At 41.2% G+C, this 19,352-nt stretch overlaps 1 protein-coding gene across 1 annotated transcript in view; it reads right to left on the reverse strand.

Moving 5' to 3' along the window:
* Positions 1 to 15,566, reverse strand: part of LATS2 (large tumor suppressor kinase 2) — a 48,798-nt gene extending 33,232 nt beyond the window's left edge. Inside the window, exons 1-2 of the mRNA XM_033052471.2 lie at positions 15,515 to 15,566; positions 10,871 to 11,445 (exon numbers count right to left, since the gene is read on the reverse strand). Of these exons, the coding sequence (XP_032908362.1) occupies positions 10,871 to 11,209 (339 nt within the window). The 5' untranslated portion in view covers positions 11,210 to 11,445; positions 15,515 to 15,566. The remainder of the gene's footprint in view (positions 1 to 10,870; positions 11,446 to 15,514) is intronic.
* Positions 15,567 to 19,352: the final 3,786 nt, after the last annotated feature.

The following is a 19,352-nucleotide window of genomic DNA, read 5'->3' on the forward strand; positions in this document are numbered from 1 at the left end:
CTGAACACATAGCAGGACACTGTGACCTTCCCAGGAATCTGGGAAAAGGCAGCTCTGCCTCCAAAGCAGAGCTGTGTCCCAGACTCTCCCTCCTGAATAGTGGTGCTACAGGCTCGGGGGCCAACAGATTCTCCCTGGCAGCAAATCTGAGCACCCATTTCTGCCTGAGTGAGGAGCAGGGCCTGCAACAAGTTCTCAACCTCCACCAGTTTCTAATGCTTACAAATCACAGAGAAGTTCCTGGAAAAATCTGTTGCAAATGATTTTACAGCACCAAAGTAATACTGAAAAATACTTTTTCTAGTTACTTTCATGTGGTTAAGAGCCCCAAAGGTTCACTTCTCAGCAAACAGAGAGATGACAGGCAGGGGGAGGCACATCAACGTAAATGAAAATTCTTGTGGTTTACTTTCAAATTTGCTGGCACTTCCCACTGAGGTCCTCTTGTAGTATGGGGAACTGGCTTGTTGTGTGTCCTGGCTGACACTGATGACTTTTGCCCACTTGTAGATTCCTAGGCTCTGGGTCTTCAATTTCCACTGCTGAACACTGCACCAGTAGCTTCTTTCCACTGTTTGCATGACAGCAACACCACATATTTCACAGGTTCATCATAAAACACTTTCCAGAAAGCACTCAATGGATATAGTGCTTATATTAAAGAACATAATAAAAAGATCTCTAAACCGGAGAGATGGTCAACGTGCAAGAAATGATCACAGGAAGGAGATGGAAGTCATTTTCCAGCATAGCAAGTGCTGAAGCACCTGGAAGAAAAAGAAAAATTCCACCCTGCTCCAGCACACAGCCAGCAGGTTGCTACTGTGTCTGGGCAGCACAGATCACATGGGCAATCAGGATCATTTAAAATACAGGGATCATATGAAATAGAATCAAACTATGCTGGACAACCAGAAAAAACACAAGCTCCACCAATATGCAATGCATGTCATTTGGAGCCAGGACAAAAGTAGCCCAGTATGAATTTCTCTCTTTTTATATTTTTAATTGGTACAACCAGGATTTTTTTTTTTTTTTGTAAATAAGGATACTCCACACAAATTAGTATTTCAAAGGTTCTAATTACATTGACTGAATTGGATATTATGCATCTTTATCAGGCTGATGTCTGGCAGGATGGTGGAATGAATACAGCAACTGTGGCAATGCAGGAAGAAAAGCATGAATGGGACAGGTGGCTGGTTTAAGCACAACCTATGAAGCCCTGACACTGAATGGAAGAAAAGATGCAGAAATGAAAACATACAGGATGTGCTGGCAAAGTCACATCACAGTTGCGTGTATAATTATTTAATATGTCACATCCTTTTTTTTAATATGAAAGGCTGAAGTCTATAGAAGAGTTATTCCTTAGTAGCTTGCAATTATTAAAAAAATCAACTCATTTAAGGAATCCAGAGGCACATAGAGAAAGGTCTGTAGGAGGTGTTGAATATTAGTCATTCAAACCAACGGAGCAGAAAAAGCAATGCAATAGGACAACAGGTAAAGAAAGGAAGGTATAGACTTGAATAGCCTGGAAGATAAGAAGTGCCACAGGGGGAGAACAAAACAAACCAAACAGGAAGGGAATGAAGCTGCAGATCAGCAACAGTGATCTCTGAATCTCTGTTGACATTTTCTTTTGTTTTGAAATAACCCCCATCCAACAGAATCCAATAGTGGATAAAATCCAAATGTAGCCATATAAAGACTTTTACAGGAGTAATTTTACACTGCTACTTCTCCTTCTAAAGTCAATTTCTTTACAGGGCAGAAACTTAACCATATTATCACCCAGCAGCAGCAGTCTTCTTTCTAGCATTTTATGCATGTGAGATGCAAGACCCTGTATCTTTGCATGCTTTGGATAAACTGAGTAATTTACAAATCTTGCGTTAGAGTAATAAAGGATATAGAAAAAGAGTATAATGAAGGGTATAGAGAACAGTTGCAAAATGCTTGGTCACTAAAGCAGCATACATTTAAATCTCACTATTTTCCCAATTACCGCTGTGTCTGTATTTCTCCATGTGCATAAGTGACCATGTGTCACAGTAACTTTCACACATGCACACGTCACTGACAACAATTAAAGACAAAGCAGCAGCACAGAACAAAGTTATTTGCACAGACTGTCCTTGCCATGGTCATTACCTGATTCGCAAAGTTACGGGTACACAGTGTTCTTTGGCTTCCGCCTTCTGAAAATTAACTGACCTAGAAATAATTTTTTAAAAGTATTTTCTTATCCTCTCTTGTTCTTTTCATCCTCTGCCTCCCTAGGGAAATATTTTTAATTACGTAGATTCACTCAAAATTAAGAGCACAAGTTTCTCATCAGGAAAAATCCATCTCTTACACTGCAGGGAAGCAGAACATCACCTCAAACATTAGAATATTGTTTCCTTAGACTGAAAAAGAAATCTTCAGTGCAGTACCAAATCCCGTGGATTAAGTTCTTCACAAACAGCTGGTACTGTGCAGACACTGGAGGCATCCCAATACATATATGCACACACGCATTGTTTGTCTGAAACCAGATTCCTACGTGTCAATTTGTAACCCAGAAGTTTCTTGTGAACTGCCAGTGACTGCCCAGATGGCAGGACAAGACCATTAGGAACAAAACAGTTTTTTGTGCTGCAGCCATAGCTGGGAGACCCCATCCAGATCAGAGCTGACAGAACCACCTCAACAGAAGCTGCCCAGTAACATAAAGTCAAAAATATTTCTATCAGCAACAGTATTTTGGGTGATGTGCAGCAGATGTGTAGAGCAGGCAGACAGCAAGAGTTTGACTAGCTGACTTTCATCAGGCTTTTATTAAAGCATCTTCTGGAGATGGGAAATTGGGATCCCTCTCAAGCTTGGACAACATGAGACTGCTACTGCTAGGATAAGACCACAGACCACAATGCCACAGCAACTTCAGCCTCTAATTTGGTAATCAGAGGCATTGTTAAATTTAATTTTATTTTTTTCCCAAAAGCTAGGGAATTATAAAAACTCAGAAATAAGGGCCAGCATTTCCCACTCTAAGCCTCAGCTCCAAACAACATAAAAATGTCAGATCTAATCTACACTCACAATTAGGTTATGAATATAAGCAGAAGGAGTGAAAGAAGTTAGATGTATTTCGCATGCTATACACAACTTATAACACATAAGTTTAAAGTCCAAGTTAACACAAACATTTGTAGTTTTAAGCAAACAATGATCAGATGTCTGTCCCTACTTGATTTTACTAGTGCAAATTGCATTTGTTCCAGCAGTACTTGATTGTGGGAGATCTACTCTAGAGTATCTACAGCCACAGTCAGCTTGTAATCCAGTCAGAATTCTTTCCGAGGTCAAAGAAAGGAAAACCTGGGTCTAACCAGCTGTTTCCTAAGAGTGATTCGAGGCAACGGTGGAGAATTAATGGATATATCCACGACACGCGAAAAACAGCAGCTGGCACCACCAAGTAAAAAGTTTTGAAGGGCTCTTTCATATCTCCTCATCTACTTCAGACAGCATTGCATACAAGCATTTGCAAGTCACAGAGACAGGCAGCACCCAAGGAGCAAAGAGTGCTAGGACTGGAGCCTGATTTATGGAAGATTAGGGGGACACATGGACAACACACATGGGACATAGACATTGTACAGGAGCTGCAACCACAAGCAGCTGCTGGGCAGAATTTGAATGCTGAGTCCATGGGAGCACCAACAAGCTGAGGTCTGCTCAAGATGAGGGTACAGCAAGAAAAAACTGAGGGAAAAATAATGCAATGGTATTTTATTTTATGTGTATTTGCCCATGCTTTAGGAAAAAGAAAATTACTTTAAAAAAAAAATCACTCCACAAAAGTATGGCAAATACCTGCATATAACATGAGTAGCAATGAATTTTTATTTTCATTGTACTGATATTCAATTAGCAGCTTTAACATAAGCTTTTAATTAGTTTAGCAACTACTAAAAAACATTCTTAGATTGAATTGAGTTCTAAATGTACACTTTGACCTATTCCTAAAGACTGTGGCATGCAAAAGTGTTTTATCAAGTCCTTTTGCTGAAATCCAAGTTTAGAAGTGTCATTCAATTTCTTTAAGAAAGAAAAGAACCCCCGTAGACAAGCAAAAAAACATCCCACATCCCCCTCCCAATGCAGAGATGATATTTTTCAGCCTGAGTATAAAATATAAAATCACATTAGTTCCTCTCAGATACTAGCTGAAAGAAGAGTAGAGATTTAGGCTGAGAATAACAAAAAATGCAAAAGGAACAGTTACACCCTACTACTATTGTGATATCAGCTTCCTGTTAGAATAATAATGGCAATCTTCACTTTTGGTCACAAGGGCTTTTTTATTCAGAGACTGAAGTAAATGCTTATGCAGATTTTTTAGTGACTGTGAAAAAGTAATTTCCTCTGTCTCTAAAAAAATAAATCCATATAGCTCGAAATTCTACTGGCAATTAAATTTTAATAAATACAACTTAAGCATCCAGTGCAAGATAATCCTGTACCCTGTTATAGCAAGATGCAATTTTACATTTTTATTTAACTCCCAAGCTTCTAGACTGTTTATCTGATGTGAGGAATAGGAAAGTTTAAGATAACTCAAGATTCACACTTATCTACTGTTGAAGTCTAGCATCTGATTCCTGTCCTGTCATTTCAAACACAATCTTGCAACCAAGATGCAATTTATTCTGTAATTCTATAAAGAAGAAAAAAGACTAAATAAAGAAGAAAAAAGACTAACAAGAATTAAGGGCAGAGTTTAAAATACTCTTGTTCAGTGCAATATTACTGCCCAGCTGCCAAATCTTGTAATGTGAAGGAGAACATGCAATCATTCATGACTGTTAATATTTCCACCACCACAAAAACTCAAGGGAAAATACTTTTCTTCTTTCTGCAGGATAAGCATATTCCAAGCCATGCTCACACAGAACAATACCAAGAGCACCTTCTGAAATACACGGTGGGAGCTGTGTCATGACACAGAGAATCTAAGTATGCTCACTAAGCCAGTATCATCAAGAAGTGACAGAAACATAGAAAGACTGGAGACCAGAGAAAGGGCTTAGGAGAAAAAGGTGTCAGAAGCTGTCAGCTGAAGAGCAGTCTCCACCTCTTGCTTTCAGCCCCTGGAAAGCTATGACTCACTTTTTTTCTGAAGCAACTAAGAACTGAAATGACTTAAGTTGCTAACCTCAGGCATATTAGTGGGAAAAAAACATTCAGTTACATGTTTTGATGGAAGAACACTGCATTATACTGGAACTCTCTCAGAAAGATTAAAATCAAAAAGGGAGGTTAGAAAGAAAAAAGTGTAGGAAAAGGTTATGAAACAAGCCCTCAAATGCTAGTAAAGAGAAGGCAGAGTGAACAACTTACCTTCAAACGATGGATGTAAATGGAACACCCAAGAGACTGGTGGCCTGAATTATCAGATCTATTTCAGTTGCTAAAATAAAACCTTTCTCCTGCATTCAGCAGTGAGTGCCCTCATTTGAACATCCTTTTTTTTTCCCCCTGTAACCCAAAATACTTCTACAAGCAGCACAGCCTGTAATGACTTGCACCACATGGTCAGCTGGCCAGAGCATGGTGCTAACAACACCAAGGACACACGTTAAATCCCTGAATGGGTTATTTACTTAAGGGTGGGACTTGATGGTCCCTGTGGACTCTTTCCAATACAAAATATTCTGTGATTATCACCTTTAACTTATGTCACACAGAACAACTCAGACAATATTACAACATCTCATTCTTAAGACATTTTTCATTTACCAAACAATCTGGACTGAAAACATCCAGAAGATGACCAAAATGTTAATCCTGGAGGTTTTGGTAAATGGCTGGGCAGGCAAAACTCCCAACACAGGTAAAGTTTACTCAAGCAAACACAAAATTTTGTTACAGGACAGGGCAATGTTATGAAATAAATTCTCTTACTTGCTATTACAAAATTTGCCGTCCTTCACCTTGAAGGCAAGCTGTCTTTTCAGACTTGTCCTCTTAACAAATAGATCAAAACATATTTTACTACAGCAAAGCTTCAGCAAGTCTGTTAACAAAACAAAACTCTACACTGGATCTGCTCTTGTTATCACTCCAACAATATGGTAGAAATTCCTACTGACCACACACTGCTCAATGGCACATAGATCATAGGTGGATAAGCATGACCTACACAGAACACGAAGAACAGAATACTAGTTCTACATGCTAAATGCAAAAAAAAGGACTTTTTGCCCAGGATCTATTTGGCAGAACAGAATTTCTCTCACTTAAAGAACTGCAAATATTTGTTCAAATTGAGAGAAATACTTTATTCCCCATTCTCAGAACCTGAAACCAACCAGCATTCCCAAACCAGGGCAGAATCTTTGCCAAATGCGTTCAATAAAAAGAAGGTAAGGCATGATGAAGAGATTGAAAGAATGCTGGAATGCAAGGAGGAATTAAAAAAAAAGTAACTAAAAACCTCACCCCACCTCTACAAACTGAATTTCATTAATTCAGCATAACACTGATTACAAGGTATCTTGATAGGTACCAAGATTACAAGGTAAAACTTGGTATTCTTACACACATTACATCATTCCACAGACACCACTCCATTTCCTTGAAAGACACTACAATTTGCAACCAATGGATAGATCTTTCCCTTCAAAATATCCTGATATTGGCATGGGGCATACATGTTTTACTTCAGGTATTTATTAAAGCCTCTGGAGAAAATGAAGCATAAGAACTTCTCCACATTTTCACCGCTGAACAGCAGACAGCATGTTACTGGCAGTATGTAGCCTGTAAAAAATCCTAAACCACGATTTTTTCTTAAAAATAGCTGCTCAAACAAACCATGACTAGAAATCTTCACCCAGAAAAGGCACCCTTTGCTCAAAGGAAAGTTTGCTTGAGGGAAAGCTAAAAAATCCCCACAAAAGTGACAAGTGTGTAACGTTCCACAGTTCATCTAGAACTGCTGCAGCCCACTCTAAATTACAATGTCAGTGGCTGTTTATGCTCTAAGGAAGTACAGTAAGTACAGTACAGCCCATTCAGGTTGTTGGAATGCCACTGATCACACACTCAATTGCATCTATTCATTAGAAACACTCAGTTCACAACAGCAGCTGCATTTACCACCACACCCCAAACGCCACTCAGTTGCCCCAGGTGATTCCAGTGGTTTTCCAGTCCACAGGACAGAGGCTCCATACTCTTGTCCCACGATAGTGACTGCAAGTTACACTTCCAAGCCCAAGGACTTTTTTTCCCCAAAGAATGGCATATTAGGTGCTTTTGGCTTCAAGCTTTTACAACGAGAAAGGTTTGGTCTTTTGCAGTCATGTTCTGTGAGCTTCAAAACTATTTAGGCTGCACTAATTATTTTTGATTGAAACTCACTAAATAATTACTGTTGAAAAGATGACTTAAGCAAACAACAGACAAGTTGCTCCATTTGTTTCAGAAAAACAATGACTAATTATGTGTGTTGTTTTGTTTTTTCTCTCTTAAAAAAATGTAATCGTGGCTTCTTTCAAGTCAACAGTGAAGTCCCCATTAAGTTTAGGGGATCAGATTTCAGTATAAAACCATAAACAACGCAACAGCTGAAATATAAATCTTTCTGGAAGAAAACAGGTAATTTAAAATAATACTGGCAACTTCCTAACCAATTTTAAAAAAAATCTGTTTTCACATGACTGCAACTGAAAGACATGAGAATTTGATATTTACTTCACAAATTACATTGCATTTCATATACTTTTTAAGTCTACCAACTGGTTGATAATGAACTTCCTGGCAGTGTGGGACTTTCACAGAGAAAGAATAAAGTAATAAAATTTTATGTTTCCTTTTCTTTAATAAAACCAATTTCATCTTAAAGAGTAATTTTTGGCAGAACAGGGAGCTACAAACCCAAATAAGCAATATCTCTTGTAAGAGGTGAAATGGTTGTTGTTAAAATCTATCCATGCTACAGATGTGACAGATGAGCAGAGCTAGTAAGAGTATTAAATAGAAGTATCCTTTCCCTAGCCTCTAAAACTCTTTTCCTTTTCAATTTTCACTACTTCTCTTCACCCTTTCCAAAATTCTTATGTGGCCTAATAAACAGACTGAACAAGAATCCTGATTCTTACACGGTGTCCACCACAACACTTCCCACAAGACTAGTGTTAGTTTTCAGTGTTCTGTCTAGAACACCAAAAAGCATCAGCCCAAATCCAGCTGAAAAATGGAGTTCCCATAAGATCAAACTAAATGTTACAGCCCTCTACTCCTTCACAGCTTCCTAGAATGCTCATGATTAGAGCTTCTTATGACAAACTGCCAGATGTTTCAGGATGCTTGGAGCTGCTGAACAGCTGATTTGTGTACCATGAAGCAGGATCAGGAGGGATAAGGCTGTATTCTGCAGGCTTGCTCTAGTGGAAGACTCAAGTAGAACATTAGCAGTTCGACTGAAATCCCTAACCTCAAAACGGCTGCTCCTGGCTTTTGAAAGGGGAAGGTTGGCTGTGGGCTTCAATGCCCATCTGCCAACCTCACATGAGCATTGGGTTCAGAGGTAAATAAAAACATCCCCAAAGAAACTGAAGCTGCCTTCACTTCTCTGTTAAATCAGACATCTGTGAGCTGCCTACAAGACTACAGAAGATGTTCACGTGGTAGGCATTTAAAGGCTTTGATTCACAAGCAGGAACAGGGTAGCTTAGGACCAGTGATTTACAACACATGATAGGAAACAGTCCAGCATCTGATTCAGAACATCTCAGGCACCAGGGGGAAAAGAAGAACCTAAAGGCAGTAATCCAGGTCTGTCACCCTACACTATGCCATCTCCAAGGTCAGATACCATTCACATCATGTCAAGAAGCTCCACTCACTCACAACCCTTCAGGACAGCGAATCTTCATGTGGTCTGGACTCACACTAGGAAGCTCAGCATTTTTATTCACAGAATTGAAGCCCTGAAACCTCTATTTGGACTCTAGCCAAATACGATCCTGGTTAAGTCTAGACCTGAGTGCCAAACACACCTAAAGAACAGGCCCAATAATGCCACTGCCAGGCAACAAGTCACAGCTAGGGAGAAACAACAAATTGAAGGACGGAAAGATCGTGGTTAATGAGGAGGGTCAAAAAAAAACTCAACCAAAAATGTGAGTAAAATGTAAGAAAAATTTAAGGAGCAAAGATCTCCACATCAGAGTCAGAATTGGGTTCAATGGTCTACTGGGTTAAATACTATTGTACGAACATTGAAGTCAAAATAGCTGAATATATTAAAAAAATTTACACATATACTTCATTGCACTGCTTTGAATACCACGACATTTTAACAGGTGTTTAGGTATTTCTGTTTTATACATTGGCTTAACATTACCATGCTGTAGTGTGCTCAAAGTACTTTCCAAGATTTCGGTCCAACAAGCCAAGTTCTATGTGTGAACAATTTGTCCCTGTAACCTACCAAATGTGCATTTCCAATCCAGAATCCAGATGTGCTCATTTGACCTTGGCTCATATGCACAGGGAGTGTTCCCATCCTAAACAGCTAGGGAAATTTAGAAGCTAGAGTTCTAAGAAACACTGTTTTCATGGAGTACTAGAGATCAGAGAAAATCCTTGGTTCCTCCAGTTAAATAATTCAGTACAGCATCTTGGTTCACTGGACTAGGAAGTGTTTAGTTGTTCTGCAGCACTTCTTATTAGATATGCAATCTACTCTTGCTCTGATTATCTTGTATAGCATAAACTCTTTGGCACAGAAACAGCACTAATTAATATTTATATAGCTCCAGGGAAATGCATATGGTTGCACTGTTTATTATAATGCTTGATGTTAGTTTTGTTATACAGAATCAGAATACAGTATAGAATATAGGAGAGTCAAGAGACTTGTATTCTGCCAAGAGTGAATGGGGGCTAAGTCTTGAAATCTAAGAGATGCAACTGAATGCACTTTGGTTTTAAATCTCTCCAATTTGTATCAAGGACTATAAATGGAAATGTTTCAGCTTGTCAACAACAGCTATTCAATCACACAGAAAAAAAAAGTGTTCCTACAACACTCAGAGTCTAAAACCAAACCAGCACTTTTTCTCTAAAAAGCAAAAATTTGAACTACTCCTGGACAGATGTGAAAGTTGACATCAACACTGGAAGCACAAGCAAGATGAGTGTGTTCTGCACCATGTGAAAGGTCTTTGAATCAAGCATATATTCTAGCATCAATCCCAGGATGACAAAAAAAAATCTCTATATCAAGTCTCTGATCTGAGCAGTTCTACCACCTCTTAATAGAAGCAGAGAAAGTGAAGAAAAGGTGTGAACAGAATCACTGCAGTGAGCTGAACATCCATTCAAGTCCTCCTGCTTCTGGACAACAGCAAGATTCTTCAAATACTAAATATTGTGTCTATCGTTTCTTAAAATTATTTCTGACAGTGAGCTGGGCTTAGATGTGCTAGACAAAATTCCACCCTATTACTCACAACTAAGGCTTGTTTCTAAGCATTGCAGGGAAAATGAAGAAACAAAAAAGAAAAAAGAAAAGTAAGATTAAAAAAAGACAAGCTACCCTGTTCAGTCTCATATATCAACTGGGGAAATCATAGAGGAATCCTATGGAGCTCACCGTGATAGTCTTTAACATAAATGAACCACACACTAGGCACATCTGTCCCCAGTAAATTCACCCACTCTGTTGCTCATACAGCAATACGACCGCTAGAAGAATCAGTGCATTTCCATGATTTTGACAGCCACCACCAAAATCCTTTCTTCAGCCCAGAGTATAAACTTGTTTTGACGGCAGTGCCAATCCCCGCTCCCAACTCTTACGTACCTGATCACAACCTGCATTCACCAGCTCCTGGAGCATCTGCCTGTTGACTTCCACGGCTGCTGTGGTGCTTGACTCATTAGCAAAGGGCAGCAGAGAATATCTGATTTCTCGCAGAGCTTTCTGATATGGTCCAAACTTGGGCGTTTGTCTCATCTGCTGCTGCCTTGCAGCATCCTTCCCTATTAAAATCTTAGGGTCCAGAGAATTTTCACTGCCTGCTCCAATTGGCAGTCCCTGACTTGAAGATTTGGATGGCTGCTTTAAACCTTCTCGAATCTCTTGCAACCTTTGTCTGCTGTTTCCAGAATATGTTGTAGCAGGAAAAGTCTTTGGCCTCATTGTTGATCCAGTTTTCTCTGAGCATAAATACAGCTTTATTCTTTATTTCTTTTAAATTATTTCAGAAAAGTGTCACTTGATGGTATCAATTTCTTGTAAACATAATCCTTCAAAGAGAAGAAGAAAAGGCAAAATTCTCAAGGGATTTCTGCCAATTTTTACTTCAGCTCACAATTTTCACATTCCCTATGGAAAATGAAAATCCATGTAACCATCATTTTGCAGACTGAAAATGTCTGAAACAAAAGAAAATAAAAAGTACATTCAATTAAATTGATATTGTAAATGTCTCTGAAGGGACAGCATGACAATTAAGCAAGTGAAAATGAATCAGTTTAACCTCTTAAGCTGTCACAGTTGGACACCCTTTAATGATTTTTTTCACCTTATCTGTTTTTAATAAGATTCTATAAGGCTTTCTCAATATAACCAATAAATGACTCATTTTTCTTTTAGGTTTAATTTTCAAAATAAATTAAAATAAAACTCCTAAAAACTAAGGCTTAAAAAAAACTAATTTAAGAATTTTTCAGCACCTAATTGTGGCAAGTTTCCTACCCAATTGCATAACCGAATTCTGGATAAGCCTATCGTATTTCATAAATAGGGAAGAGTATGCTTATGAAATGTTTCTCTCCCACTTAAGATTTTGTTTGTTTTACACCAGCTGAGCACAGTTTCAGAAGTAGATTCATAAATGGAAATATTGATTACACTAACCATAGCAACTTCTAGTATTTCAATTAAAAAGTGAATAATAGAAAGACAAGATATTTTGCCTTTCCATGTGAATAACTAAGCAAAGCCTGAAGGTAACAGCTCTCACCAGAATTGGAAGGAAGAAGGGTGCAAAAAAAAAGAAGAGAGGAAAGGGTGTGTGATATTTCATTAGCTGTGACTTATAGGGAAGAAAGGGAAAAGGGGGATAAACAGAGCTACAACGTAAGAGCAGAAGATGAAGAACCAGATCATACAGTATCCCAGCAGAGAAAAAGAAGACTTTGAGATAGGTTTATGTTCTCTACTGCATGTCAGCTTTTCTGACATGCAGCAGAGAACACCTATGCAGCTGAACTACTGTACAACTTGTGATCTCCACGCAGCATGAAGTTACAAGAATCCTACCTTAACTTAATCTTTATGCATCACCACAATACAAACATGAAATAATGGTGCGTTTGGAACAGGATTAAAAAGATAGCCTAATCAGAAATGCAACCTAGCTATTGATGCTGGTTATGCAAGCTGGCTTCTTCTGCCGCCATGTGCACTTACAAAGTGACTTCTGAATGGCGCTTCAGCTACCTTGCTGGTAAGGGAAGAATTCTATTCAGTTGTTTGCAAATACAGAGGATGGTAACACACTGTGTATTTCTCGCTGGCACTCAGAAGTCAACTGGAATTTTTTTAAAGATGCTTCACTTTTGATCATAGGACATTTATCACTGAAAAGGGTTTTTCCAGGAGGTATTGCTCTTATCTTCCCATGCTCATACTAAAATCTCTTTTTGTTGTGATAGCTGTAGCATTTCCCAAAAAACAACTATTTCCATGCATTCACCATCACTTCTCGCTGGCAAGCAAACTGCTTACTGCTGTGAAGCCCAACAGAATCAGGACACGCTCACCTCTGAAGCCCACCACCACTTCCTCATCAGGACAGAGTCCACTTCAAGTTTTCAGATCAAGGTCTGAAATGCAATAGCATAGTCAGACCCCAGACTCTTCTATTGTGATTCACCAGTCTGAAATGCAGGAGCACAGATTAATCACTTGAGATGAACCCAAGCCAACCTTTTTTGTTAGGATTTAAATGCTCCATTAAGTAAAAAACATCTATAATGTGTTTGAGGTCTTGAGATCCTCCATTCAGCGCTCTCCATGAATACCTTGTTACACTAACTCACAGAGAAGTGACAGTGCATTTGCAATTGTTTTAAGGGAAGTGCTAAAGCTGTTCGTCCAGATTTTGATGTTTCCACAAGCCAGCAATTGGTCAGTAACAGATCAAGCTTTCATTGTCCCAAGTGAAAACAAAAGCAACTGCAGGATCTCAAGAACAGATTTTTTTCTACTTGGACAGAATACAGCAAAAGATAATACACAGACTTGGTAAAAAATAAAACACAATAGTATTGCAGCCTTCTTTGGATTACATCATAACTAGTGCTTAGAAGATACAGAGCAATTAATTGGTCTATAATTGTCTTTCTTTTCCTGACAGCAGCAGGCACCATATGGCTTGGTTTAGGCATCTGGGTTGTTCTTCCTTTCCAGTCCCTGTGCCAATCCTCAGGCCTGGGATGCACTGGGAAAGCTCACAAGCCCCCCCATCTTTCTGCAGCAAAAGACTGCTTTCCCACTTACACACATGCTTCACATAAAGAACTTCTGTGACCTTTAGCCTAAGCTCGAGTCTAATAATGCTAGGTCAAGCCAGCTGGCAACTTCCTCAGCTTACATTTACAATATTGCTTAAACCAGAAAGAAATGTTGCTCGTTTAAGACAGTATGGATGAGAGCAGCAACAGCAGTAAGTATTGGAGCTAACTGCAGACCTGTTTCATATTTTGCAGGGTTTTTTTTAAACTAAATATGTAAGAGAAGAAAAAAACTAAATATTACAGATTATTTACAAGGAAAGACAAGCTGCTGGCTTTTTAGTATCTTCCTGTGATTTTTCAGAAAAAAAATTAAATGGTTATATGCTTCAAAAGATATGTACTGTGTCTCATTCTAAGCATTTCTAACAGTGCATCTGGATTTGGATAACTTCAAATCCTTCTAATCTGCGTTCTGCCTGCAGCGTGAATATATCAATAGCCTTCCTGCTATCAGAACAAATTATTTTTGAGTTGTTAGCCATTCTGACTAAGCAGCCCTAAGGTATTTTCCAAAATGTTATATGTTCTGTACTAACTAGAAACTTGTCCAGTAACCTGAAGATACGACACTTCAAGCAGGTGCAGCATTACTTTAATTACATTAAGTTAAACAATTTTTGAGTAACTGATTATTTTGTTTCATTTGAGAAATAGCAATAGGTGCTTTGTCAGCAACCAAACAACCAATCAATGACACACTGGAATTATATGCTCATGTCTGTTGTCCCAGCAGCACTATCTATTTACTCTCCTCATTCACCAACAAACTGCGTGTGCTAGTGGCTCTGTGGAGCTGGGACACAAGCAAGAAACTAAAGCTCACCCGAGCTGGTGGGACGTTTCCCTGTAACTGTGCATGCAGTGAGCTGAAGTTGAAATCACTGCAGTATAGGAAGGTGTAAAGTTTTAAGAAACTGCTACAACTTCCTTCCCTCTCTCAATTTACAGATATCGCTTTGGGGGCTTTTGTGAAACACCAGTTCAAGGACTGTTCACTTTGTATTGGACGTCTGTGATGGGGGGGGAAGCGTTTCAGAAATTTCATTATTATACAAACCGTGTTTCTCTTTGTAAGTGGACACATGGTGAAAGTGAAGAAAAGTGCAAAGGGGATTTTCCCTAAAACGATTTCACTTCTCCTGCTAACAGAACTGTCCAAAAGTGACTCTGTGCCCTGTCCCACTGCCAGCCACGAGCACTGGCCCAAGGCAGGGCTGTGAGAACAGCTCACCTTCCCCCTCCACGGCAGCCCGGCACGGACTGACCGCAGAGCCCGGACACTCCAAACGAGCCCTTTTTGCGTCATTTGCGCGAGTGCCTTTCCCGGGGAAAGGGGTATTTCAACACGCACACCGCTCACGAGGCAGCGGAGAGGGTGGCGAGCTGCTGGGTTTGGCAGTGACCTTCAGCTGACGGCAGCAGCGGGGCCCCGCCGCAGCCAGACGGGACCCGCGGGCTCTGGATGCCCCCGGCCGGCGCCCCGGGGCCCTCGCTCCCTGCGACACCCTCCCCGCAGCTCTGCCCCCATCCCCGTGCCGCCGGGAGCCCCTTCTCCCCCTACTCCTATCGTGGGCAGAAAGCTCCCAAAATAAACTCCGGCCATTTATTAGCAGCTCCGGCCAGCTGGGGCAGAGGCCTCGGACAGGCGGACCCCCGCCCCGCTCCGCCGGGGCTGCGCTGCGCTGTCACACGAGCGTCCGGAAAATGTCGGAGGGTGCGGGCAAGGCGCCCAGGCTGCCCCCACGAGGGGACTCGCACACGGGACGCTCGCTCCCGCTTCGAGGACCGACCCATCCCCGCTCACCCGCACCCCTCGCTTCCCCACAGGACTTTCCTTGCCGCGCAGAGCAGTTTTGGGGGATGGGGAGCGCTCCCACCCGGGGCTGAGGGGAGCCCGCGCCCCCCGCACCCCTCCGCTCACCTCCCCGGGGCGCCCGGCGCCGCCGCTCGCCCTCCGGGGCTCGGCGAGGCGCGGCTCAGCGGCGGCGGCGGCCGCGGCGGCGCGGGCCGCTCTCCATCTTCCCCCTTGGCCGTCCCGGGCGCCGAGTGCGGGGCGCAGTCGGGACATTCGCTACATTGTTGGCATTCCATTCGCGCCACGTGACCCCGCGGCGCCCGCGTCATTCCACTCCCCTCCCGGCGCATTCCAGCGGGGGGAGGGGCTTCCAGGGCGGGAAGGGCCGGGAAGAGCCGGGAAGGACCGGCGCACCCTCGGGACGAAGGCGGCGGGGCCGGCTGCCCTCCGCCCGCCGGACCCTCGGGGCGCCCGTCCCTAGGTTTACTTACAGGTAGTAAGAAGTGACACTTCTTCCCCTCACAAAACCCACGGAGCGCCGCAGCAACTCCTCGCTGGGGGGACAGGGACACTGCCTCCACTTGTTGAGGCGAAATGGGCTGGGGTAGAAACATGGAATGCCTTGGGTTGGAAGGGACCTTAAAAAGCCATCTAGTTTCAACCCCCTGCCTGTGGAGGGCACTTTCCACTAAGCCTGGTTGCTTAGAGTCCCATCCAACCTGGCCTCGAACACTCCCAGGTATGAGGCATCCACCGCTTCTCTGCGCAAGACAGATGGCTTGGAAGTGCTTTTCCGCTCATCCCATGCTCCAAACTCATTTAAATTGAAAGGTCTGTGCTGATAACCATTATTCCTATCAGTGTCCATTCCATGCTGGACTAATCAGGCAGCACTACCAATGCCTACTTGGGGTTTCCTTTTGGTTTCCGGTTTGCTTGGGGTTTTTTTTTTTTTTGAGGGAGGTTACTTGTTTTCCATGTTGTTTCATAATGGTGAGGACATAAGAGAGCAACGAGCTATTAAGAGGATAGACAGGGAATTCACATCTGGAACAAAAATACAGAACCAAGATGCAAAGGATATTTGGATGGAAAGTTCATATTTGATCTTGTTATGGATAGAGGTACCTGGAACCAGATTCATAGACTCGCTAAGACTGGGAAAGATCTGAGATCATCAAGTCCAATAGTAACTCAGTAGCCACGTCTTCACCACTAAATCACATCCCCAAGTGCCACATCCATGTACCTTTTGAACACTTCCAGGAGTAGTGACCTCACCACTTTCCTGGACAGCCTGTTCCAATGCCCAGCCACCCTTTCAGAGAAGGTATTTTTCCTAAGATGCAATCTAAACCTCCACTGGCACTACTTTGGCCACTTCCTCTTGTCCTGCTGCTTGTTACCTCACTAAACCTCCTTTTTAATTAGTTTTAGAGAGTGATAAGGTCCTCCTATGAATCTGCTTTTCATGAAAGTATGAATAATATTATTTTAGATATCTCTCTGGTTTTTAACAAAGACAATTCACAATGAGAAATAATCCCCACACCCCCAAATACAGTAATGTTTGGATCTGAGAAGCTGATTCTGACCCCTCAGCGTGACAGATAACGCATGCTAGCCATAAGCTGAGGGTATTAACACAGAGTAAAAACCATAAGAAAGTAAACTTTCTTCTATACGGGCGTTTATCTTCACATCACTAATATGGAAGAAGACTGCAGTCCTGAAATTCTTCAAAATTCATTGCACAGCTGAGAGGTGCTCATTGTAGGGTTCCTCTGTTTGGCAGGGAAAATGTTAGTCTTGCAAACTGTTAAGACACGTTTAATCATGCGATGAACGCCAGTGTCTTCCACTGGACTGCAAGCACGTATAAAGAGAAGTCTGTGCATAACTGTCTTTCCAGGATGGGAGCTATATTTACAGCCTTTTCCAAGCCAGGGAGACTATTTTTGTAGGTCATATACTCATGGGCAGTCCTATCTCAGAATATTTTTCTGAGCTTGTTTATCATAAATTGTTTTTCAGTGTCTTCCATGCAAAACTGTCAATGGTGCCTATACATGAAAAATGCTTTATTATAAAAAAATAGTGCTTATAAAAGTTCTGATTTGGGAGGAGAATAGAATGCTGCATTTCATAAGAAAAATGCAGCCCAGTGCATAGAAATTTTTTAGTGTCTCATCTGAAGGCAGCCAGTTACTGTATATAAATTGCTGTCAGAATTTCAATAGTGTTATTGACTGGAATATATTGTAGGGCAGGGTGGGGGTGAAAGAGGAAGCCTCTCACTCTGGAAAGCTATAGATGAGGAAATCCATTAGGTTCAGACCAGATTCCAGTGTTGGCAGAATATTGCAGGAAAATGTGGGTCATTTTACAATCTTCAAATACCTGCAAAACTGAAGTAAATTTTAAATGATATGGCAGATGCAGCATGACTTCATTTTCTGAATTACTGCTGTGCTTATCCGATGAAGCATAGCAACACGATTGCCCAAAACAGACATTGCTCAATGGCTTGAGACCTTTTCCCAACAAAGTTCAGGCTGGTTTAAAGAAACAGCATCAAGATAAAAATTGCTTACTCTATGCTGTAATACTCTTTTGTAAGATTTGCTTGTTAACCACTTTCTTACATCTAGGTAAAACAGATCTTTTAATTTACTTTTCTCCTTTGGAATTGTTTGTTTTCCTACTGCATTCTGATCCATCTGGGAATGAGACTCAGCTGCACTGTTTTTGCTTCCTGGTTCCACACAGCAACATTTTCTGAATTTCATGCATTTGCACAGAGTTCCTGGGATAGAATTCCCACCAGCAGAGCAGCAAGTACAGGTAAGATGGGTTGCATCCATTCTCTAGAAAGTGCCCATATTCAGCTGGCGCACCACAGATGTAGATACTCTGTAGACTATTTCTGCTTTTACCTTTTTAGAAACCCAAACTAATGGAAATCATGTTCATCAGAAATATCAGGGAAATTGAAATCAGCTAGGTTGATACAACAACTTGGTAAAAACATTATTTGATCTTTGTAAGGTTTTTGGAGATTACTGTGAAAGTCATGTCTTTGGAAATTACTGTCAAGTCTTTCTTCACCTCCAGAAGGAAAGATGTTCCATGAAAAGAACAATACAATTTGGACTGTGCAGAGCAGCAAATCTGTTCCCAGACTAGACTATGAGATAATAATCTACCATGAGTAAGGGTCATTGTGTTTATTCATGGCTCTGCTTCAGTGAGTGATGCTGCTGGGTTTGTAATGGGTGATTACAACTCTCACCTGCTGACTTGCCTGAGCAGCTGTCTTGCCGTGTGGGCAAGTGGGAAGGACCACAGATCCACTATTTCACATTCTTTCTCTTTCCACCCACCTGCAACAACGAGGGAGGTGGGAGCTCTGTGCAGCTCCATCCTGACATCTGATGCTGTGTGTTGCCTCATCCCCTCCTTGTACTCTTGTTTCACTGTTTGCTGGGCCACAGTGTCTCTTTCCAAACCATTGTATTTGGAACCAATTACCAAATCATGCTGCTAAAAATATTCCTAACAACCAAATAATTACGATGTGGGTGGATGAACTTTTGCTTTACACAGTACTAATCACCAATAAAAACTTGAACCCGTTTAGAAAACTCGAAAAAGAAAAGTAAAGCAGGAATATCATCAGCAATGTTCTCGGCTAGCTTTTTTCAAAAACAGGAACACACACATGTGAAATAATAGTGAACATGTGAACACATGTATGAGCATACATACACAAGGAATTTGCTGACAGTGACATCCTGTTTAGAATAACAGTGACATGTTTAGAACAAACCAGAATGACATAACATGAATGATGTGCAAGGAAAAAAGACTTTACAATGTCACTGAAATGTTCTTGTTTCAACGCATTGGTTTTCTTTGCGGAGTGATACTGGGGAATCATTCTTTCCAAATCACCAATGCAAAA

Source organism: Catharus ustulatus, chromosome 2, assembly GCF_009819885.2.
Source record: "Catharus ustulatus isolate bCatUst1 chromosome 2, bCatUst1.pri.v2, whole genome shotgun sequence".
NCBI classification, from domain to species: domain Eukaryota; kingdom Metazoa; phylum Chordata; class Aves; order Passeriformes; family Turdidae; genus Catharus; species Catharus ustulatus.